The sequence below is a fragment of the Canis lupus genome, chromosome 3 (genome assembly GCF_011100685.1).
Source record: "Canis lupus familiaris isolate Mischka breed German Shepherd chromosome 3, alternate assembly UU_Cfam_GSD_1.0, whole genome shotgun sequence".
NCBI lineage: Eukaryota > Metazoa > Chordata > Mammalia > Carnivora > Canidae > Canis > Canis lupus.
In genome coordinates this window covers 40757284-40779504 of record NC_049224.1, presented here as the reverse complement: position 1 = coordinate 40779504, position 22221 = coordinate 40757284, and the positions used below count along the sequence as shown (strand labels likewise).

The window sequence follows — 22221 nt, the reverse complement described above, 5'->3', positions numbered from 1 at the left end:
GGATTTTCGGTTTCAAAATTTCTGAAACAAAAGACTTAATTTTATAGTTTTGATTGAAAAAGGAGTTAAGTGAGGAGATAAGGGGGAAATCCTGTTTATTAAGAAAACAAATTGTGAGGAAATTTCTCATTTTAACTTCTGTTACTTAACAGTAATACTCATGAGTTTGAAATAACCATTTTCAATGTACAAAACAACAGGATATTTGATTACACTCTTAAGCTGTGACAGTTTGACCTAGGTCAGGCTTAAGTTTACCTTTATGCAATCTATAACTAGAAGTTTTACAGGATAAATTATTATTGGTAACAGGATTATCCCAAGATGTCTAACCTACATAGGAGACCAAAATGTCTTTAAAGGACTTTATCACATAATTTTTTATTTTTAGAAATGGAAGCCTGCTAATTAGGAGATGAGTCTAATCTATTCCTTAAAATTAGTCCAGATGGACTGGCTTCTTACAAGTGTGTTAGTTTAAGCTTCTGTAAGCTGTGTAACTTAAAAATGCACTGGAAAAGTGTTTGCGCACACGTGTAAGATTCTGCTTTTTACCAATTCAATTTGGATTTTCTTCACAGGAAGGAGATCTTCTATTATATTGAGTCTGAGTGCATACCTCTTTTGTGACCTAATAGAGGGTGTAGAAATTCAATATACTACTTTTTCTTTAAAATAGTTTTTTCATGTGGTGAATCAACAGGTTGTTTCATGTTGGAAAAAGAAGTAAAAAACTTTAAGTAGGTCTCCTAATATTTCGTATGATCTTGGTATTCTGCATGCTTATAGAGTAAAACTTCTGGAAAACTGAAATTAGGAAAGTGGAAAAGATGTGGTAGAAAACAAGGGGTGGCATATCGTGTATCAAATAGCAAAGTGGGGAGGACAGAAAGACAAAGAAATAAACAAAAGGAGAATATGTGTTATCCGTGCCTTTTACTTTAATTCACCCCATGCATTTCCCCCTCCTCCCCAGACCTTTCACCCTTTGGGGCTAAAACTAAGATATTATTGAAATACTTTAGGGGACTCACTTAAAGTTTTTTACTTTTTTTTTTTTTTTTAACCTGTCTCTCATAGTTAAAGGTCTGCAGTCTTCATAACCTGTGAATTGCCCATTTGATACTCTATATTTCATTCAGTGATCTGCTATATATCCTGATTGGTTTATAACTCTGCGTTAGGGTAATCAAACTCCTCTGACTCCTCTGTTGTCTTGAATTTTCTAGCTGCCCAGCATCGCCTTCTGTTATACCTGAAATAGGGCTACTGTGTTCCTAGGACATTTGCTTTGAGCTTTCAAAAGACTACAGAAGAAATGTCCTGTTTCAGCAATTTAAAGCTTTATGCCTGGCTTTTTGTTTGGAATCTTGTATAATCTTAATCTTGGAAGTTTTGGTTATAACAGTTACTTGTTAATTAGTTGTAGGGGGATGAACTGTCATTACTAAGATTTACATGATTTGACAATGGAAAATTCTGTACTATTTAACAGACACATCGTGAGGAGCCATGTATTCTAAATTTCATGTATTCTGTTTCCCCTTAAAGCCTATTCCCTGTGACCTAATGAATCCTTTGTAAAAAGTGGACTCAGCTAGGATGTTACACCACCATTGTCGAAGGAACCCTGAACTCCAGGAAGAATTGCAGATTCAGGCTGCAGTTGCTGCTGGGGATGTTCACACAGTACGAAAGATGTTAGAACAAGGCTATTCTCCAAATGGCCGGGATGCTAATGGCTGGACCCTGCTTCATTTCTCTGCAGCAAGAGGGAAGGAAAGATGTGTTCGAGTATTTCTAGAACATGGAGGTGAGTTTACCAGCAGCAAACCTTTTTTGCCAGAGAGAAACTTAAAGTATATTTAGTTTAAAATATATGTGCACATGTATGTAACATTTATACTTCACTTTGGTTAACACCCAACTTCACACCCAACTTCCTGTTCTTTCCCTTGTGAAGATTTGTTGGAATTATGTGGAGTTTTGTTCAAGAACAGATTGTTTAAAAGAGTAGTTTCATGAATGTGCTTTTTTCTCCTCTGTAACTGTAGTTTATACATAGCCAGGTTTTCCCAGAAGCCCTTCATGTTGTCTGGTTGCTTTTGTTTCAGAAGCAGAAGTGGCTCTGGGACCCACAATTAGAAAGTTACACAAGTTTCCCCTTTGGTAATTGCTCATGCAAACAAAGACTTAGCACTGGTCCCTTTAAATATCATGGCCTTAATGATGATATCCTGTCTTTTGAATTTACCTCTTTAAAAAAAAACAAACTTTGGATGATTCCTTTTATTGCTGTTTTAGAGCACTTGCCTTTACTAGAATTGTACATAGTTTCTAGGTTAGAAGACAGATTATCTGAGGTCTCATTTTATATAAATACACACCATTGGAAACTACCCCTGACATTTTATTCTTTTGCTTTGAAAAACTGTCCATTCCCAAAGTTAATAATTTCCATAATTAATAACAACTAATAATTGTCCTAAACTAGTTTACTTTTTTTCCAGTTGAATTTCTGCTTTCTTTATTTTCCAGAAATGAGCTATATGTATTTTATCATTTGTACCCAATTTATCTTTGTAAATGCTGGTGTAAAGCAGCCATATTGAGACTCAGGTTTCACACGTGTGCCTTTCGAGGGCCTGAATTGCTCTTTGCCAGTCAGTTGGTTTTATTTTTAAGGCGTACTATGTTCAAGACTAGTCAAACTTGTAAACCTACTTGAAAGTACAGAAAACTAGAAGTCCTAGGGCTCTTGTGAGGGTCGTGTGAATTATGCAAAGCTAGGACTATGGAGGCTGTGAGCAGGAATTAATTGCAGGACGCTGTTAAGCCTGAGACTGTCTTCACACAACCCAGGGCCCCATGCTAGGAACTAAATCCCTGGTACCGTTGACAGGACCCATTCATTCACTGTCCCGGGCCTCCTTTGTAAGCTGTCCGCCATCCCTCCTGCTACTCTTGCTCCTGCCTCATTTTACCTTACTCCTTGGAAAGCTCACTTCTGAACTTAATGAAGGGAAGATGGAAGAGAAACAGGAGAGAGATTGGAAAAAATCTGAAAGGTGGATGTGGATCAGAACACTTAAAATTTTGGCAGCGCTTACCAAGATCACAGTGTATGGTTTTAATCCAACCTAATCCTGTTACTTCCTGCTGCTGCCAGCCGTGCTTTTAAAATATTAACTAATAAATAAATAAATAAATGTTCAATTACTCAGGTAATATTGTCTCCTTAAATAAAACAGTTTTCAGATAAACTATAAGTAAAGCCAAAGACCCCTTTGCCCAACTCCCAATCCTTTCTGCCTGCCCCCTCTCAGAAATAACCATACGTATGAGTTTGCGATCATTTCCTGACACTATTATTCGCATTCATAGAAGATATGTCATATTGTCATATTGTGTTGTGTGTGATTTTAGAACATAAGTAATATCCTACTGACTGTATTATCCTGCAGTTGCTGTTTTTCATTCAACTATACAATTTAAGTTTTTTTTTAAACTATCAGGGGTTGGCAAACTTTTTCTGTAAAAGGCCAGGTAGAAAATATTGTAGGCTTTGCAAACTCTGATGTCTCTGGCATAATTACCCAACTCTGCCTTTGTAGCATGAAAACAGCTATAGACAGTTTGGAAATGAAGGAGTGTGGGTGTGTCCTGATAAAACTTTATAAAAACCAATAGCAGACCAAATTTGGCCTGTGGGCTATAGTTAATCCTGTCTACTCACTCACCCTCCCCTCCATGTGGCTGTGTGTGTGTGTATGTGCTCGCATGTGTGTCTATTAATATTCTTTAATAGCTTTTATTGAGGTAGAATTCCTGTGCCTTACAATTCACCCATTTAAAATGTGCATACAGTTCAATGGCTTTTAGTATATTTATAGAGTTGGCCATCCATCACCACAGGTTATTTTAGAACATTTTCATTACCCTCCAAAAAATCTTGTGCCTGTTTTATATTAATACATATAGATTTGTTCTGTTCTTTTTAGCTGCTAAATATAATATTTATTAATATGGACATACTATCATTTGTTTAAACTATTTTTTTTTTTTAGAATGGCTGAAATTTTCTCAGCAGGAGATTTTATTTGTTGAGAATGTAATACATACACATACGCAGTTAAAAGCCAAATGAAATGTATTCTGGACTGTTCCACTCTTTAGCACCCGTCCTAATTTCTCTTCACAGAGGCAGTCCTTCTAACCGGTTTCTTCTGTGTCCCTGTGGAGATAATCTGTGCATATCAATGTACATAATTTTCCATGCTCCACCTTCTAGCGTGTTCCTTTTTGTTGTTGTTGTTGTAAATAGTCTATTCTGTATCTTGATTCTTTCACGTGGCAGTTCAGTTAAGTGATAGATCCTTGTCATTGTATTGACGCTTCCAGATTCCATTGCATGGATGTAATTTCTTTAAACTTATCCCTTACTGTTGGACATTTTGATTTTTCCATTTTTCTGCTACTAGAAACAGTATTACAGAGAATGTCTTTGACTCTTTTTTTTTTTTTTTAACATATGTGAGAGTTTATCTCTTGGATAATTCCTAGAAGTGCAAAGGGATGTTAATCAATGGTATGTTAATTTTTTTAAAATAGATTTTTTAACAAATTGTCCTCCAAAGGTTAGGAGGGCTCTCTCCTAACTGACCAGGTAGGATCGTGCCTGTTCTCCCACCTTTGCCAGGAGTCTGTCACCAGATGGTTTGCTCTTCCTCTGTATGATTTGCTGGCCTCTGTCTTTCTCTCTCTCTTTTTTTTCCCCAGGAGTGACATTTGAGTAACAAAACATTGCAGGACAGGGCTGCTTTGCTGGTCCTTTTTGTATTGATTTGTAGAAAATTGTTTGTATATTCTTGTTTTTTAGAGAGACGTTGCACCAATTTTCTCTCAGTTTTTAGCTTTTTCAAATTCGTGATGTTTTTTATGTTGCCAGGCAGAAGTCTGCCTTTTAATGTAGGTGAATTTTATTTTCTTTTTGCGTTACCATTTGTGCTTTTTGTGTCTTGCACATCATACCAAAGGGTCATTATTTGCCTGTATCTTCTTCTGAAAAGTTTTGTGGCACTTAGGTTCTTGATCTATCCAGAATTGGTTGGTGTAGTAAGAGATGGCCAGGTACAATTTCATATTTTTTCCGCATAAAGGGAGCCTAAGTCATCCTTTCTATCCTCATTGCTATGTTCTTCCAGTTCAGATATAAAATCTTCATCTCTGTGTGGTTCCATGGAGTCTAGTGCCTGTTGGTATAACCCTGAGTCCCTATAATACTATGTAATTAATAGTACTCTATAATAAGTTTTGATTTCCTGAGGGACTGGGGCAGAGGGGAGGCTGTCAAATCTCCTCTCCTTGTTCTTTAAGGATATCTTGGCTAGTCTTAGCCCTTTATGTTTTTGTATAACATTTTAAAACAACAGCATGAAATATTTTGGAGAAGCTCCTCATTTGTTTTTGTATAGCATCTTTTATTTGCTCCTGTTACCCTAGAAGAATTAGGTTTGGGATGTATTTTTTCTCTAGCACATTATGTATCAACTTGGGAACGTAAACAGGAGAAGAAACTTCCTTCTCCATCATCCCTTTGGCCTCATGTAATGCTTTGAGGTGCTCTGTGTTGTTAGCATGCCTTCTGACCTCTAGACCAGTGTGTCCAGCTGCCTGTTAAGCCTCTGTATGTTCGTAGCTCACAACACAGCACAGGCTGCTGCTTGGACATGTTCTTTTGCAGTGTGGATGGCACCACAGCCTGTTATGCCAGCCATTTAGAAACAAACCACCCTTGACTTTCTTCCTCCTAAATCATTGCCATATCTTCACATTTCTTTGCATTGGAGGCACTGCCCTACTTTGTTCCTCACTAGAAGTGATGCTTTTCCTCTTCATCCTATTTCTAGGCTTGCCCCCTCCCAGCCAGTCTCCGAACAGAGTGATTGGTGATAAATCTGAAAATTCAAATATTTACCTTTAAAAATCCATCAACTAAAGTTTTCCATTTCTCTCAGGGTAATAGTCAAAGCCCTTTCTGTGACCTACATGGCCCTGCGATGTCTGGCGCCCCTGCAGTATCTTTCCAGGCTCATCTTTGAGCCACAGTCCCTCTCTGTTCGATCAGATTGACGGAGCTCAGATGCCTTTGTGCAGGACCTGCTGAGCCCCCCTGCTCATTCCACTGCTGCCACCCTCAGGTCATTCACCCCCACTTCTCTGTCAACTCTTACCACACCCCTTTCTCAGGGAAATCTCTTACCATCCAGACTTGTTATGGGATTTTATTCTCTGTACCTTTTTATTATAGCTCCTATCACAAGCCTAATGATTTATTCTTGTAGTATTCTATTTAACTCCTGTTGGTCGGGAGCTTCCTGAGGGTAGAACCCATATCTGGTTTGTTCTCAGTGAGAGAACAAGGAGACAAATGTCAGCTATCTAAAAGAATTGCTCCCCAGCCTTATAGAGACAAGACTAATCCTGTCTTGGAAAATAGTGATTGAAAATGGGCCAGCCTTGTGATGGGATCAGAAAGGTGCTTGACTTCATCATACCTGCTCTTTTCCTGAAACTACGGTTTCTTCCAGAGCTTGAAAATTTCTAGTCAGATTGGCCCCCTTCTCTTAATAAGCTTCTTTTGTGATGGATATTAAGGTGAAATGAAGTCAGATCCTAAAGGGTAAGTGAGCAAAATAACCCACAAGAAACAAAGATTCACTTCCTTTTCCCTCTTGATGCCCTCCCCCACCATGAGAGTAGAGAGAGAGGATTTGTATAAAGTTAAATGAGGTGGCCAGTTGGTCCTCTATAAATCACTTATTCATATATTTATTCAGCAAATATTTATTGAGCACCTACCATATGCCAGGCTCTGGGCCAGGCACTGAGATACAGAAAGCAAACATTGTGCTAGCTGTCTGGCACTTCATAGACTAGTGGGTGGATAGATTTATAGCCAGCATTTATTGAGCACTTAGTACTAGCCTGTTTCTTCACAGCCGTTCTATGAGAGTGAGTAGTAGTTTTTCCATTAAGAAGACTGAGCCACAGGATGGGAAGTAATTTGCCCAAGGCCATGCACCCCATAAATAGTGGAGCTAGAATGCAAACCCATGGTCTTAACCATGATTCTTTGTGACCTGTAAGGAGACAGTGTGGTTCCAATAGCGTGAGCTAAGTGCCACATATACAAGTTCCCTACTGTTGCCGGGGTGGAGTTGGGGGCAGTGGCACAGGAGGTTTACTAGAGAAAGCATGGTTTGACTTGAGAGCTTGAAAAGCAAGGCAGGGATGGGCACTGGAAGGATAGAGATGTGGAATTTTTGGAAACACATAGGACACTGATTGTGAAGGATAGAAGAAGAAAGGGGGCATGTTTGGTTTTATGAACTGAGAATAGTTCAGGATGATTAGAGCATATCCAAGTTTATTCAGCGGACTGTGCTGAGCCACCTGCCAGTAGTGGCAGAGACAGATTTGTGTTTTACTAAGCTCACTGGTGATAGTAGGTGATCTTTTGAAAGAGCCTGAGACCTCAGGCAGCAGGTGGGTGCCTGCTGCTGCCTGATCGGGACTGTGGTTGCACTTCCCTGCACCCCACCCTAAACATGTATATATATTGAGCACCTGCTATGTGTCAGGCACAGTTCTGAGGCCTGGGAACACAGTGACCCATAGAGTCCCTGCTGCCATGGCATTAACTTTTCTAAGAGGAGGAAATTGACAGGGAAATGTACAACTCAGTGTGGTGATGAGCACTGTGAAGAAAGCTGAGGCAGAGAAGGAGTAAGGAGGGACAGGATTTTGTTTTAAATGAAGTATTTAGGGAAGACCTCCAGTATGCCATCGTTGAGCCCTGGAGGAAGCGAAGACTAAACCATGAGGATATCTGGGAGAAGAATGTTATAAAGGTAAAAGGAACAAGCAAGTTCCTACACACAGTCTGGGATGGGAATATGCTTCGCATTTTGAAGAAAAAGCCAGGAGGAAGACAGGAAGAACAGAGCGACGGGAGAGAGGGCCGACCAGGTTAAAGAGACAACTGATGTGATCTGTAGGTTCTTGAAGGCTCAAAAAACTTTGGACTTTGTCCTGACCAAGAATGGAGAACCATTGCAGGCTTCTCAACTGAAGAATGAGGAGAACTTACTGAAGGGCTCACTCTGGCTTGAGGAAGAAAGGATTATAGAGGAGCAGAGGATAAATGGAAGGTGTGTCAGGTAGCTTTGGAATAGCTCAGGCGAGAGATGCTAGTGGTTCAGTCTAGACAGCAGCAGCCCTATGCTGAGAAGTGGTCAGATTCTGGATAAATTTTGAAAGGGGAGCCAGCAGGCTTTGCTGATTGTTTGGGCATGCAGTGGCAGTGAAAAGGAATCAAGGGAACAGACATATGGGGCCTCAGGACCTGGTTGCCATTGGTTGAAGGAGCAGGGGAAAGTTAACCAAATGCAATTGAAAAAAAAAAAAAAAAAAAGAGCAGGACATAGATGTTTAGTAAGACTCACTACTGTTAAATCTGTTCATCTGCACAGTAAAACCATCAATAAATGAGTGAGCACACAATGTTAACAAAATTCAGAGCAAACAGGCGGTCTGGTCTTTGACCATGCTGTGGTCTCCTCAATGTGACCACCTTGGAAGCCTGGTTAGGGAGCAGCTGTGCAAAGCCACACCGGTTGCCACTATGGCAGGAATCCAGTTTCAGTGAGAAAATGAGTGAGTTTCATTTGGTTAGCTGATACTGTCCATATTTCAAAAGGGGATGCGGAAGGTTCTCTTTCTTGTTTAAACCTGGACAGTCTGTAGTAGCTATTTACATTGAAATGAAATGTAAAAATTCAGCTCTGCATTCAAGAGTAGTCATGTTTCAAGTGCTCAGTAGCTGAGTGAGTAGCTACCATGTTAGACCTCACAGATGTCAAACAAGCTTGTGCAGATAAATTACATTTTGCTGGTTTGCAGGCCTACCTTGGGGGATGCAGCAGGTTCTATTCCAGACTACAGCAATAAAGTGAATTATCACAGTAAAGCAAGTGAATGAATTTTTGGTTTCCCAGTACATATAAGAATTATGTTTACCTATATTATAGTCTGTTGAGGGTTCAGTAGCCTTATATTTAAAAGTATACACAGACCTTTCCTTTTAAAGATTTACTTACTTATTTTTGAGAGAGAATGTGTATCAGCAGGGGCAGGGCAGAGAGAGAGGGAGAGAATCTCCAGCAGACTCCCTGCTGAGCACAGAGCCCAACACAAGCCTGAGATCATGACCTGAGCCAAAATCAAGAGTCAGACACTTAGCCCAACTGAGCTACCCCAGGCACCCCTAAAAATAAATAAATAAAAATATATACATACATATATATATGTATACACACATATGTGTATATATGTGTGTGTGTGTATACACATGTACATATACATATATCTTAATTAGAACAGACTTTATTGCTAAATGCTAACCATCATCTGAGCTTTCAACCCCTCCTAATGTTTTTGCTGGTGGAGGGTCTTGCCTTGATGTTGATGACTGCTGACTGATCTGGGTAGTGGTGTTGAAAGCTGTCATGGCTGTGGCTGTTTCTTAAGACAACAATAAAGTTTGCCACATCGATTGCCTCTTCCTTTAACAAACCATTTCTCTGTAGCATGTGATGTTGTTTGATAGCATTTGCCCACAACTTCTTTCAAAATTAGAGTCAATCCTCTCAAACCCTGCCACTGCTTTTTCAACTAAGTTTATGTCACATTCTATTTTTTTTTTTTTTTTTTTATGTCACATTCTAAATCCTTGATCATCATTTCAACAGTCTTCGCAGCATCTTCACTGGGAATAGATTCCATCTTAGGAAACCACTTTATTTGCTCATCCGTAAGAAGCAATTTCTCACCATGTAAGTTTGATGATGAGATGGCAGCAGCTCAGTCCCGTCTTCAGGCTCTTACTCTAGTTCTCCTGGTGTTTCTCCTTCCTACACTGAGGTCTTGAACCCCTTGGAGTCATCCATGACGGTTGGAATCAACTTGTTCCAAACTTCTGTTCATGTTAGTATTTTGACCTTTTCCTGTGAATCATAAGTGTCCTTAATGGCAATTAGAATGGTGAATTGTTTCCAGAAGGTTTCCAATTTTCTTTGCCTAGATCCAGCAGAGGAATCACTGTGTATGGCAGCTGTAGCCTTACAAAATATATTTCTTAAATAATAAGACTTTAAAATCTTAATTACTTCTTGATCCATCGGCTGCAGAATGGCTGTTATGTTAGCAGGCATGAAAATGACGTTGATCTCATTGCACATCTCCTGTTAGAGCTCTTGGGTGGCCAGGTACATTGTCAACATACAGTAGCATTTTGAAAGGAATCTTTTTTTCTGAGCAGTAAGTAAGTGTCAATAGTAGGCTTAAAATAGTCTGTAAACCATGCTGGAAACAGATGTGCTGTCATCTAGGCTTTGTTATTCTCTTTATAGAATATAGGCAGAGTAGATTTAGCATGATTTTTAAGGGCCCTAGGATTTTTGAAGTGGTAAATGAACATTGGCTTCAACTTAAAGTCACTATCTGTATTGGCCCCTAATGAGAGTTGGCCTGTCTTTTGAAGCCAGGCATTGACTTCCCCTCTCTAGCTATGTAAGTCCTGGATGGCATCTACTTTCAATAGAAGACAGTTTTGTTTACATTGACAATCTAATGCTTTCCTCTTAATTAAGTATCTTAGCTAGATCTTCTGGATGACTGGCTACAGCTCCTATACCAGCACTTGCTGCTTCCCCTTGCACTTTGATATTATGCAGTGACTTCTTTCCTTAAACCTCATGAGCCCTCCTCTGCTGGTTTCAAGCTTTCCACCTCCAGCTTATGCAGCTCCCTCTGTCTCACAGAATAGAAGAGAGTTAGGGCCTGGCTCTGGACTAGGCTTTGGCTTAAGGGAATGTTGTGGCTGGTTTGATCTTCTATCCAGACCTCTGAAATGTTCTCCATATCAGCAATAAGGCTGTTGTGCTTTCTGATCATTCTTGTGTTCACTAGAGTAGCATTTTTAATTTCCTTCAAGAACTTTTCCTTTGTATTCACAGCTTGGCTAACTATTTGGCAGCAGAGACCTAGCTTTCAGCCCATCTTGACTTTCAGCCTTCCTCACTAAGCTTAATCATTTCTAGCTTTTGATTTAAAGTCAGAGTCACGTGGTTCTTCCTTTCACTTGAACACTTGCAGGCGATTGTAAGATTATTGATTGGCCTAATTTCAGTATTGTTATGTCTCAAGAAATAAGGAGCTTGAGGAAAAGGGAGAGATGGCATAGTGGTCTGTCATTGTTGCTTTAGTTTCACTTCTTATGTAGGTACAGTTCATTGTGCCCCAAAACCATTATGGTAGTAACATCAAAGATCATTGGTAATGATCACCAGAACAAATAGAACAATAATGAAAAGATTTGAAATTTATGAGAGTTACCCAAATATGGTACAGAGGCATGAAGTGAGCAAACACTGTTGGTGAAATGGTGCCAGTAGACTTGCTCAATGATGCAGGTTGCCACACACCTTCCATTTGTAAAGAGTTCGATAAAGCAAAGCACAGTAAAACAAGGTATATCTGTGCTTTCAAACATCTTGCTTCAAAATGAACACTTAGGGTTTTATAATGTCCAAAAATATTAGGTTAGTTTCTAAACACAAATGTGATGTTATATAATAGTACCTTAGTACAAATCCTGATAATCTGACCAGATTAGTGTGCTGTTATGCAGAAGTCTTTATTATAATAGTGGGTATTATAAGAAATCCATTATTATTATCATCTTCATTTTTCCATTTGGAATCTCTCTAAAAATTCTGAGATCATTTGTTGGACATCTTAAGAAAATAGCATAAAGAGACCCTATCTTAGGTGTGTTTATTTAGCTTTAGATTCAGTTTTCATGTAACTGACCTGGAGGGAAGTCAGCTGGAGCTCTAGAAGTTAAGTCCATAGAGCAAATCCCCATAGGAACCTGAGGAAAGCATTTCAGGGCTCCTCTTGATACAGTAGGTAAAATCCTTTTGCCAAATAAATTAGGGAAATAAGTGATAAATACATATAGTGTGGTGAAAAATTATTTTTAGGTTTTCAAAAATGAAAGATTTTGCAAATGATTATCCCAAATGTGATAAAAACAGGTTAATGGTAGGAATTTATGAAAGTACTTGTAGAAAGCAGGTTTTTTTTTTTTTTTTTTTTTTTTTTAAGATTTTATTTACTTGAGAGAGAGAGCATGCGCCTGCCTACAAGAGCATGAGCAGCAGGGAGGTGCAGAGGAAGAGGGAGAAGCAAACTCCCTGCTGCAGGGGAGTCTGATATGGGACTTGATCCCTGGGATCATGACCTGAGCTGAGGACAGATGGTTAACCAACTAAGCCACCCAGGCACCCTAGAAAGCAGTTTAGAAGTATATATTAGATCCTTAGAATTGGGAGATCTTATTGTCCAATAAATTTTCTTCTAATTAATTTATTCCAAGAAATCCATCTTAAATGAAGGGATTTTTTTTTTCTGTCTGAAAACTTCATCCATCATTTCACATAATTTTTTAAAAGGTACAAAAGAAAAGCTGCAAGTCTACCATCAGTGTTGAGAGGGTTATCAGGGAATACTGGGGGTTTTTTTTGCACTGTTGCTTTTCTAAATTTACAGTGTTTCATTAATGAAAAAAAATTGTGTCTGGACAAAATCCTGTTTGGAGACATTATACCATCTGACTTTTGAACTTCTCATTCTGTGATGAATTATTAGTGAAGTTTTAGGTATTTGTCTAGATTGCTTTCCTCCATTACTGTTGCCTCTCTTTCTGTGTTAATACTTACGGCACAATGCATAACTGTGTTTTAGACCTCCAAGCAATGTCTCTTCCTTTGTAACTCAGCTAGTTGCATTTAGTGCTTCCCAAAACTTTTTAAAGAGTAATGACATGTGTAATGAACTAGGGTATGGTGCTTATATGTATATTTTCCTGATTTTAGGATTTTGCTTTTAAGTACAAAGGGAATGCATATAATATAATAGTACATCTGTACAAATTCTGGTTATGATTTTGACCAGGTTACTGTATATTTCAGTTCTTAGACGAACAAGTAAAATTAAAAAAAAAACTAATAATTCATAGATGTATAGCTAAAAGGTCAATAGAGACATTAAAACAGAATGCTAAAAAATGGTCTAATAGTGCAAAAAAAGGCAGTAAAGGGAAGAAGGGGAACAACAGAGAAACAAAGGGAAAACAAATAAAACAAATCTAAACTCAACTGTAGCAATAATAATATTAAACATTAATGGACTAAACACTCCAGTTAAAAGCTGGAAATTATCTTAAAGGAGTAGACAAGACTGAAGTCTATGCTGTCTACAAGAGATATTCTTCAAGTATAGAGAGGTTAAAAGTAGATAAATGGATAAAGATATACCATGCAAATGGTAATTAAGTGAAAACCAGAGTGGTTATGTTAATAACACATAAAATCTATTTTAAGATGTAAATGTTACCAGAACTGAAGAAAGACAATGACAGATGGGACAGTTCATCAGGAGGAAAACGAATCATAGGATGTGTACACAGTAAGAGACCCCAGTTTGAGGCAAAAATATTGATAAAGAGAATAGTGGGCAGTTTCGCAATCATTGTTGAAAATTTTAACATCTCTCAGCAATTGATAGAACAACTAAATAAATCAATAACTCAGAAAATCCGAAAAAATATCAGACTCACTGACTTCATTGATATTTTTGAAAGTTGCATCCAGCACCATCAGAATATACACTTTTTCCTTGTGTACATGTTAGGACACCAGGATGAGCTATGTGCTGGCAATAAAGTCTCAGTAAATATTATGAAGTTATAAGAATATGTTCTCTGACTACAATGAAATTTTATTAGAAATCAACAATAGGGGATCCCTGGGTGGCGCAGCGGTTTAGCGCCTGCCTTTGGCCCAGGGCGCGTTCCTGGAGACCCAGGATCGAATCCCACGTCGGGCTCCCGGTGCATGGAGCCTGCTTCTCCCCCTGCCTATGTCTCTGCCTCTCTCTCTCTCTCTCTGTGATGACTATCATAAATAAAAAAAAAATAAAAATAAAAAAATAAAAAGAAATCAACAATAGGATATCTAGGACAGCCTCACATGTTTGGAAATTAAGCTGTATTTTGAACTGAACACTAATGAAAATACAATATATCAAAATTTGTGGGATGTATTAGAGTGGTGTTCAGAGGGAAACTTACAACTTTATATGCTTATAGTAGAAAAGAATGATCTTCAATCAGTATCTAAATTTTACCATAAGAGGCTTGAATATGAAGAAATTGAACCCAGAGTGGCTGCCCCCATCTGCCCTACCTGTCCCCCAACATCTCTACAGTACATTATCATGAGAGCCAGCAGTCTCCTTGCTGCCAGTGGTCTGACTGTGTGGAGCTCAGTGGAAATGCCCCATGCCTGGAGCATTGTTGAAAATAACAGTGGTCTCAGTTTAGGTGGCAAACAATCTGGGAAGGCCAACAACACAGCTGCCTGAGACTGTGATTACTGGTTGGGGCAAGCAACACAGTACGTTCACATTGAACAGGAGACCTAAAGAAGGAAACCCCTGTTTGGGCTTTCTTAAGCTTCTATATATTCCTGGGAATTTGGAAGGCTACATGCATGCTTATGTAAGACCAGCAAGGACCCCAGTTATCTACTCATTCCTGGCTGGAACTGAAACCAAGAAATGAGAGCTGGGACACACTCATAAATTTCCTGATGATTGAATGTGCGCCTCAACCTGTATACATAAAACTTGGCAGAGTGTGGGAATCTTGTTGGTTCAAGATGTTTAAGCACAACCTCTGACCAGTTATTGGTCATAACTAGTTATTTTGGCCAAACAAATCATTCTTAGAAGTGACACCTACAAGCCAGAACTTAATAATATTAACAACTAAGCAGAGATCTAAGTGGCTACATACTGCCGAGGAGACAGATTTTGTGTAGCTAGTCTGGGCGTTTCACTAAAAGAGCAAGAGCATCCCACCTGGAGGGGGTGAGGATCACAATCCAGGTTTGCTACAATATCCTCTAAAATCTTCAGTTTTCAGAGAAATTGTGAGACATGACTAAGAAACAGGAATGTATTACTCATGCACAGGAAATAAAATTAGCCAGAAGAAGGTGTCTCTGAAGGGGCCCAGATGCTATACTTAGTTAACAAAATCTCAAAGCAGGGCAGCCTGGGTGGCTCAGCGGTTTAGCGCCACCTTCAGCCCAGGTCGTGATCCTAGAGTCCTGGGATCGAGTCCCATGTCAGGCTCCCTGATGGAGCCTGCTTCTCCCTCTGCCTGTATCTCTGCCTCTCTCTGTCTTTCTCTGTGTGTCTCTCATGAATAAATAAATAAAATCTTAAAAAAAAAATCTCAAAGCAGCTATTATGTGTTCAAAGAACTAAAGATAGATACCATGTCCAAAGAATTAAAGGAAAACATGACAACAGTGACTCATCATAGAAATTAGCAATAAAGAGAATTTACATACATGTGAATATATGTGTGTGTCTTTAAGTAGAAATTCTCCAGTTGAAAGTACAATACCTAAAATGAAGAGTTCATTACAGTAATTAACAGATTTGAACTGACAGAAGAAGGAATTGGTGACCTTGAAAATTGATAAACAGACTTTAGTCTAAAGAACATATAGAAAAAAGAACTAAAAAAAAAAAAAAATAGAGCCCATAGACCTGTGGGACATTATCAAGAATACTAACATATGCATGAGTCCTAATGGGAGAGCCAGAAAAGAGGAAAGAGGCAGAAAAAAAATATTTGAAGAAATAATAGCCAGAACTTCCCATATTGGATGAAAAATACTAAACTGCTCATCTGAAAAGTTCAGCGAATTCTGAGTAGGATGAATTCATCTGTACACATTATAGTCAAACTATGGAAAGCCAAAAACAAAGAGAAAATCTTGAAAGCACCTAGAGAAGTAACTTATTATATGTAAGAACTCCTTGATAAGATTAACAACTAATTTCTCATAAGAAACATCAGTGGCCAGAAGGCAGTGGGATGACATATTCTAATTGCTTAAAACAGTCAATCAAGAAATTTATATCTAGCAAAACTATCCTTTGTTTTTCATACAAAAAATTAAATCATTGGTAAAACTGTACAGGTACATCTAAAAACAGTGTATTTGTTTATATTGCTGTGTGACAAATTACACAAACAAAATATGTGGCTTTATACAACACACATTTATTACCCTATAGTTTTAAGGTGTTGGCCAGAATGTTCTCATCTGTATGCTAAATTAGAGAAAAATTTGCTTCCAAGGTCACTCAGGTTGAGCTTCCAGGTTATTTTCCTTGCGCTTATAGTACTAAAGGCCTCAGCTTCTTGCAGGCTATTGGCTGGAGGTTCCTGTGGTTTCTAGAGATTATCTGCAGATTCTTTCCTGTGGACTTTCCCACCAGTGTGCCTTACCTCATCGAGTCAGCAAGGAGAGTTGCTATAGCAAGTCTGCCAGCAAGGTGGAACCTCAGATAACACAGTCACCGTAGTGACAGTTCATCACCTTTGCCAAATTCTCATGTTAGAAGGAAGTTATAGGTCCTGCTTACGACTCAAGGGGAGAGGTACAAAGAGGCATGGGCATGGAGAGGCGGGGATTATGAGAGGGGCCACCTTAGAATCATTCTGCTGTAGACAGGATAAATATATTTTCCCTGTTTTCATCTCGTAAAGACAACAACATAAAACAAGTATAAAACTGTTGTTAGGCTTATATAGAGATGTAATGTATGTGACAGTAGTGGCACAAAGAAGGGGAGAGGACAGGGGGCTGTATTGGAACAGCTTCAATGTACTGCTGGAAGTAAACCCAAATTAAGAATAGGAATGAATGATAAAAGAAATCAGTGGGATTGAGAGTGGGCAAATGATGGAGAAAAGTGATGAAACGAAAAAAAAAAAATTGGCTCTTTGAAAAGATCAATAAAATTGATAAATCTCCAGCCAGACTGATGAAGAAAATTAAGCAAAAAGACACATAATCAGTACTAAGTAAGAGAAAACTACTTTACAGATCCTACAGACATTAAAAGGGTAATAGGAATATAACAAATACCTTTATAACATTTTTTTTAAATTTTTATTTATTTATGATAGTCACAGAGAGAGAAAGAGAGAGAGGCAGAGACATAGGCAGAGGGAGAAGCAGGCTCCATGCACTGGAAGCCCGATGCGGGATTCGGTCCCGGGTCTCCAGGATCGCGCCCTGGGCCAAAGGCAGGCGCCAAACCGCTGCACCACCCAGGGATCCCCCTTTATAACATTTAGAAGAAATTGACCAGTTCTTAGAAAGACACAAGTTGCCAAAACTGACCCAAGGAGATATAAAACAATTGAACAGCCCTATATCAAAGAAATGCAGTTCATAATTAAAACTTACAACTAAGAAAAGTTTAGGCCCACCTACCTTCACTGTTGAATTATTTCAAATGTTGAAAGAATAAACAGTGACAGCGCTACCCAAACTCTTTGAGGGAACACTTCCAAACTTCTTGCACAAGGCTTGTAGTGCCCTGATACAAAACCAAATAGACATTGAAAGAAATGAAAATTACATACAAGGATCATTTGTGATGATAGATACAAAAATCCTTGGCAAAATACCAGCAAATCTAATCCATCAATATACAAAAAAGAAAAAAAAAATTACTTCATGGCTGAGTACTATTTACTGTAAGAATGGAAGGCTTAAGATCTGAAAATGAACATGGTAATTTACACTACTAATGGAATAAAAGTATAACTGCCAAGTGATCATTTCAGTAGATGCAGAAAACACATGTGACAGTATAAAATGCCCATTGATCATAAAGACTCAGCAAACCGGAAGGAAAAGATAACTTTAAAAAAAAACTAAAGAAAGGCATTGAGGCAAAACTACAACATGCATCATAGTAAATGGTGAACTGCTGAATGCTTTTCCTCTGAGGTCAGAAACAAGGAAAGAATGTGTGTTTTTACCACTTTTCAACACTTGTTTAAATAAGAGTCCTATGGATTGTAAAGGAAGACGTGAAGCTGTCACTAATTGCAGAGAACATAATTATGTACGTAGACTAGCATAAGAATTCTACAAAAATGTGCTTTAACTAAAATGTGAATTTAGCTAGGTAACAATAGCTCAGTATGCAGTGAACTTTATTATTATTAATGTATATTTTATTAATCCTTGTCAAGGGACATTAAAGAAGACCTAAATAAATAGATATTCTTTGTTAATGTTTGGAAGAATCAATATTATTTTTAAAGACTATTTTTTTTTTAAAGACCTTATTTATTTATGAGAGACACGAGAGAGGCAGATACATTGGCAGGGGGGAAGCAGGGCTCACTGTGGGGACCCCAGGATCATGACCTGAGCCAAAAGCAGACGCTCAGCCACTGAGCCACCGAGGCATCCCAAGGCTTTATTTAGAGAGAGAGAGAGAGCACATGAGGAAGGAGGGTCATAGGGAGAAGCGCACTCCCTGCAGAGCAGGGAGCCCAACATGGGGCTCATTCTGGGACTCAGGGATCATGACCTGAGCCAAAGGCAGACACTTAACCAACCAAGCCACCCAGGTGCCCAAGAATCAATATTATTTAAAGTATTGGGGGATAGTTTCCATTTTTAGAGTCGATGGAGTGCCATTCAAAATCCTGCAGGCTTGTTTGAAGAAACTGACAAGTTGATTCTAAAATTTATTGACCAAGATAGTTTTTAAAAAGGTTTGAGGATATATATACTATCTGTATCAAGACTTACTACTATAAAGCTACAGTAGTCGGGACAATCCAGTATTGATGTATGGATACACTTTTCAGTCAATAGAGCAGAACAGAGTTTGGAAATAGGCTCACACTTGTATAGTAAATTGATTTTTGAGAGCAGAAGGATAAATCATTGGGAAAAAGATAGTCTTTGTAGCAAATTATACTGGACAACTAGATATCTGTATGAAATAATGACCCTTGATCTGATCTCACCATACACAGAAATCAACTAGCAATAAGTCATTATCCTAAATATAAAAGTTAAAAATCTAAAACTTCTGGAAGAAAACATTGAAATTCTGTGTGACATTATGCTGGGTAAAGATTTCTTAAATGGGATACACAAAGCACACAAATACAAAAACAGGTTGACTTCATCAAAATTTCAAAATCTTGCTCTTCCAAAAGAAAAAAATAGAGAAAATTTAAAGGCCATCAGGAGACTAGGAGAAAATATTTACAAAACATGTCTGACAAAGACTTGTATCCAGAATATATACACAATTGGATTGTAAACTCAGTAATGAGAAAATAATCTAGTAAAAATGAGTAAGCAATTTCAACAGAGACTTGACAAAAGAAAAATGTATGAATAAGCCCAATATCACTAGTCATCAGGGTAATATAAATTAAAACCTCAATAAGTTACTACTTTCTTTATACTTTCTGGAACAAGTAAAATTAAAATTACTAATGATGCCAGGTATTAGTGAAGATGTAGAACAGCTGGACTCATAATGTTGCTGGTGAGAGAATGTAATATTGTATTGCCACTTTAAAAAACAGGGTGGCAGTTTCTCGGGAAGTTAAATGTACACTTAACATGTGGCCTGGCAGTTCATTCCTAGCTATTTACTCAAGTGAAATGAAAAATACAAAATTGTATGTGAATATTCACAGCAGCCGTATATAGCCTCAAATTGGAAGTAATGCAGTTGTCCATCTCCTGGTGAATTGATAAATTAATCTATATCCATATTATGGAATATTATTCAATACAAAGGATTGAACTTTTGATACATGCCAACAACATGGGTGAATTTCAGAAATGCCACGCCAAGTGAAACAAGTCAAACACAAAAGTCTACATACCATATAATTTCAGGTATATGAAATACTAGAAGGGCAAAAACTGTAGTGGTCGCCTGGGCAAGGAATTGACTGTAAAGAGGCAGGAAGGAACTTTTTGAGGTGATGGGAATATTTTGATCATGGTGGTTACATGGCTGTCTACATTTTGTCAAAGTTCATCACCCGCTCAAAATGGATGAATTTTATTGTACCTCAATAAAGCTGGAGGTTGGAAAGAAATCATATTGAAAAATATTTCTTTTTATTTACATATAGTTTAACAATTTTTAGTAGATTTAAATGGATTCTCATGAGACTACTATAACTTGTTTAAAATAAATTGCACCTGCAAGTGGGGGCAGCATGCTAAAGAGACAAAGGAGTGAGGTGGCTGGGGCTTATGTTAGTGTTCAAGGCAAGCTTTTCTGATGAAGGGACATTTGAGCAGATACACATGAAGTGAATTCAGTTCAATCAGAGACATGTCTTCATGTGTGCCTTGGGAGTCTCTTAGTTATATCTAGGAGTTTTGTAGTTTATGGTACTAATTGCAAATGAGATCTTCTTATCAGTTGCATTGGCTAATAATAATCCTTAAATTAATCTTTGCATCTTCATTTGTCTGCTGTCTCCCATTTGTTAATTCCTTGAGGACAGTAAGTATACAGATTTGTATGTGTTGTCAACTTACAGCTCTTCCTTCTGCGCTGTGTGCTTAGTTAATACATTTTCATGGTTTTTACTGAGACTAAGCAGATCCTTGTTGTATCTGTTAAATCTTTGTTTTTCCCAGCTCAGTATAGCACCAAAATGCAAGTAGCACCTATAAAAGGCCCTAAAGTGGAAAACCAAATTTCAGTCTAATATCAAAAGGAGTGAGTATAGGATGTGTATAAGACTGTTTGCTGGCACCTTTAAAGACACCCCTGATGGCCTCAAAGGTGGGAGAAATGAAAGAAGTTATTCTTAAATCTGACAGATTAAGAAAGAAACAGCTGATTGTGCAGGCATAGATTAGCAATGGAAATCTTGGCAAGATTCATTGTTTCATTTGAATAGAAGGGGTTCTTTTAGATTTCATGTCTGTGTTAGTCTCTGTACATAAGGGAGGTAGGTATCCCAGACTTGAGAGCTCAGCATAAGCTGTCAAAATGAAAACATTTGTCGCTCAAGTTCATGCCTTACCAGTAGATGGCAGCAAATTGCTTTGTTTAAACCTTGCTTGCTTGCTTTTTTTTTTTTTTTTTTTTAAGTCACTTAGTAAATAGGTACTATATCTTTTTATTTTAGAGAAGGCCAAGGAAGTTAGAATAGTCTTATTTTCTTTAAATGGTAATATGGCCACTGGGTAGTGTCAGTTTAAATGATTTTAGCAATTCAACTAATACAGCTTCCTTAAAAATAACTTTCTACAGGTTTTGTTAGCAACTACCTCTTACTTGTATTTTTTATTCTTGATAGCACTATTAATATTTTATATGTAGTTTTCTGCCTCATAGATTTTTCTAAAGAACCCAGCTATAGTTTAGAACTAAATAACATTTTAGTAAACAGTACATGAATGTTTTGATCATATACCTTTGGAAGCTATTTTTGTTTGGAAATTTATTTTCACATGAAATTGCTGCCCCCACCTTGCCCCCAGAAGTGACCTACATAATAGGAGGAAGCACTTCTTGCCTCTTTTCTACCCACTTCCTGGGAAGGCCAGTGGGACAAGAGCCACACACAACTTCTCTTGGCTTCAGGGAAGATTGGGGGCAGGTGACAAAAGTCTATGTCTTGAAGAGTCACACAGCAGATTATCACTTTTCTTTCTTTTTTTCTTTCTTTCTCCTTTTCTTCCTTTCCAGAAATCAGTCCATTTAAGGAGAGAGTTTTGGAACTGTTATAGAAAATATTTATTCAGTCCTGAGGTTTCTCCCAATTTTTTACATGACATGCTGCTTAATTCTTAGAAACTCCAAAATCTTGTAAAACTAAGAATCCAGAATAGTCTTTTATCTTATGAAAACATGATTTATCAAGATCACTTAACATATATCTTACATGCTTTGGAATTTTTACAGACCACAGAAGATTTTTTTTTTAACCTAATACACCCTAAAACAACACAGCCTGCCAGACCACAGTACATCCGTACTTTAGAGCAGCAGATGTTGCTACACATGCTTCTCTTTAAGACCAAGAAGCACAAGAGAAAATAAAACAAAAAGTTCAAAACAGAAGAGAAACATGAAACAATACAGAGATGAGAGAGTCGAGTAGCCGAAAGCAGTTGGTTAAATTAGCACAGAGAGGGCCTATGGAGATCT

At 38.0% G+C, this 22221-nt stretch overlaps 1 protein-coding gene across 1 annotated transcript in view; it reads left to right on the top strand.

Moving 5' to 3' along the window:
- ASB7 (ankyrin repeat and SOCS box containing 7) overlaps positions 1-22221 on the top strand; it is a 49828-nt gene that overhangs the window by 7963 nt on the left and 19644 nt on the right. The window contains exon 4 of the mRNA XM_038532661.1: positions 1552-1813. Within this exon, the coding sequence (XP_038388589.1) occupies positions 1603-1813 (211 nt within the window). The 5' untranslated portion in view covers positions 1552-1602. The remainder of the gene's footprint in view (positions 1-1551; positions 1814-22221) is intronic.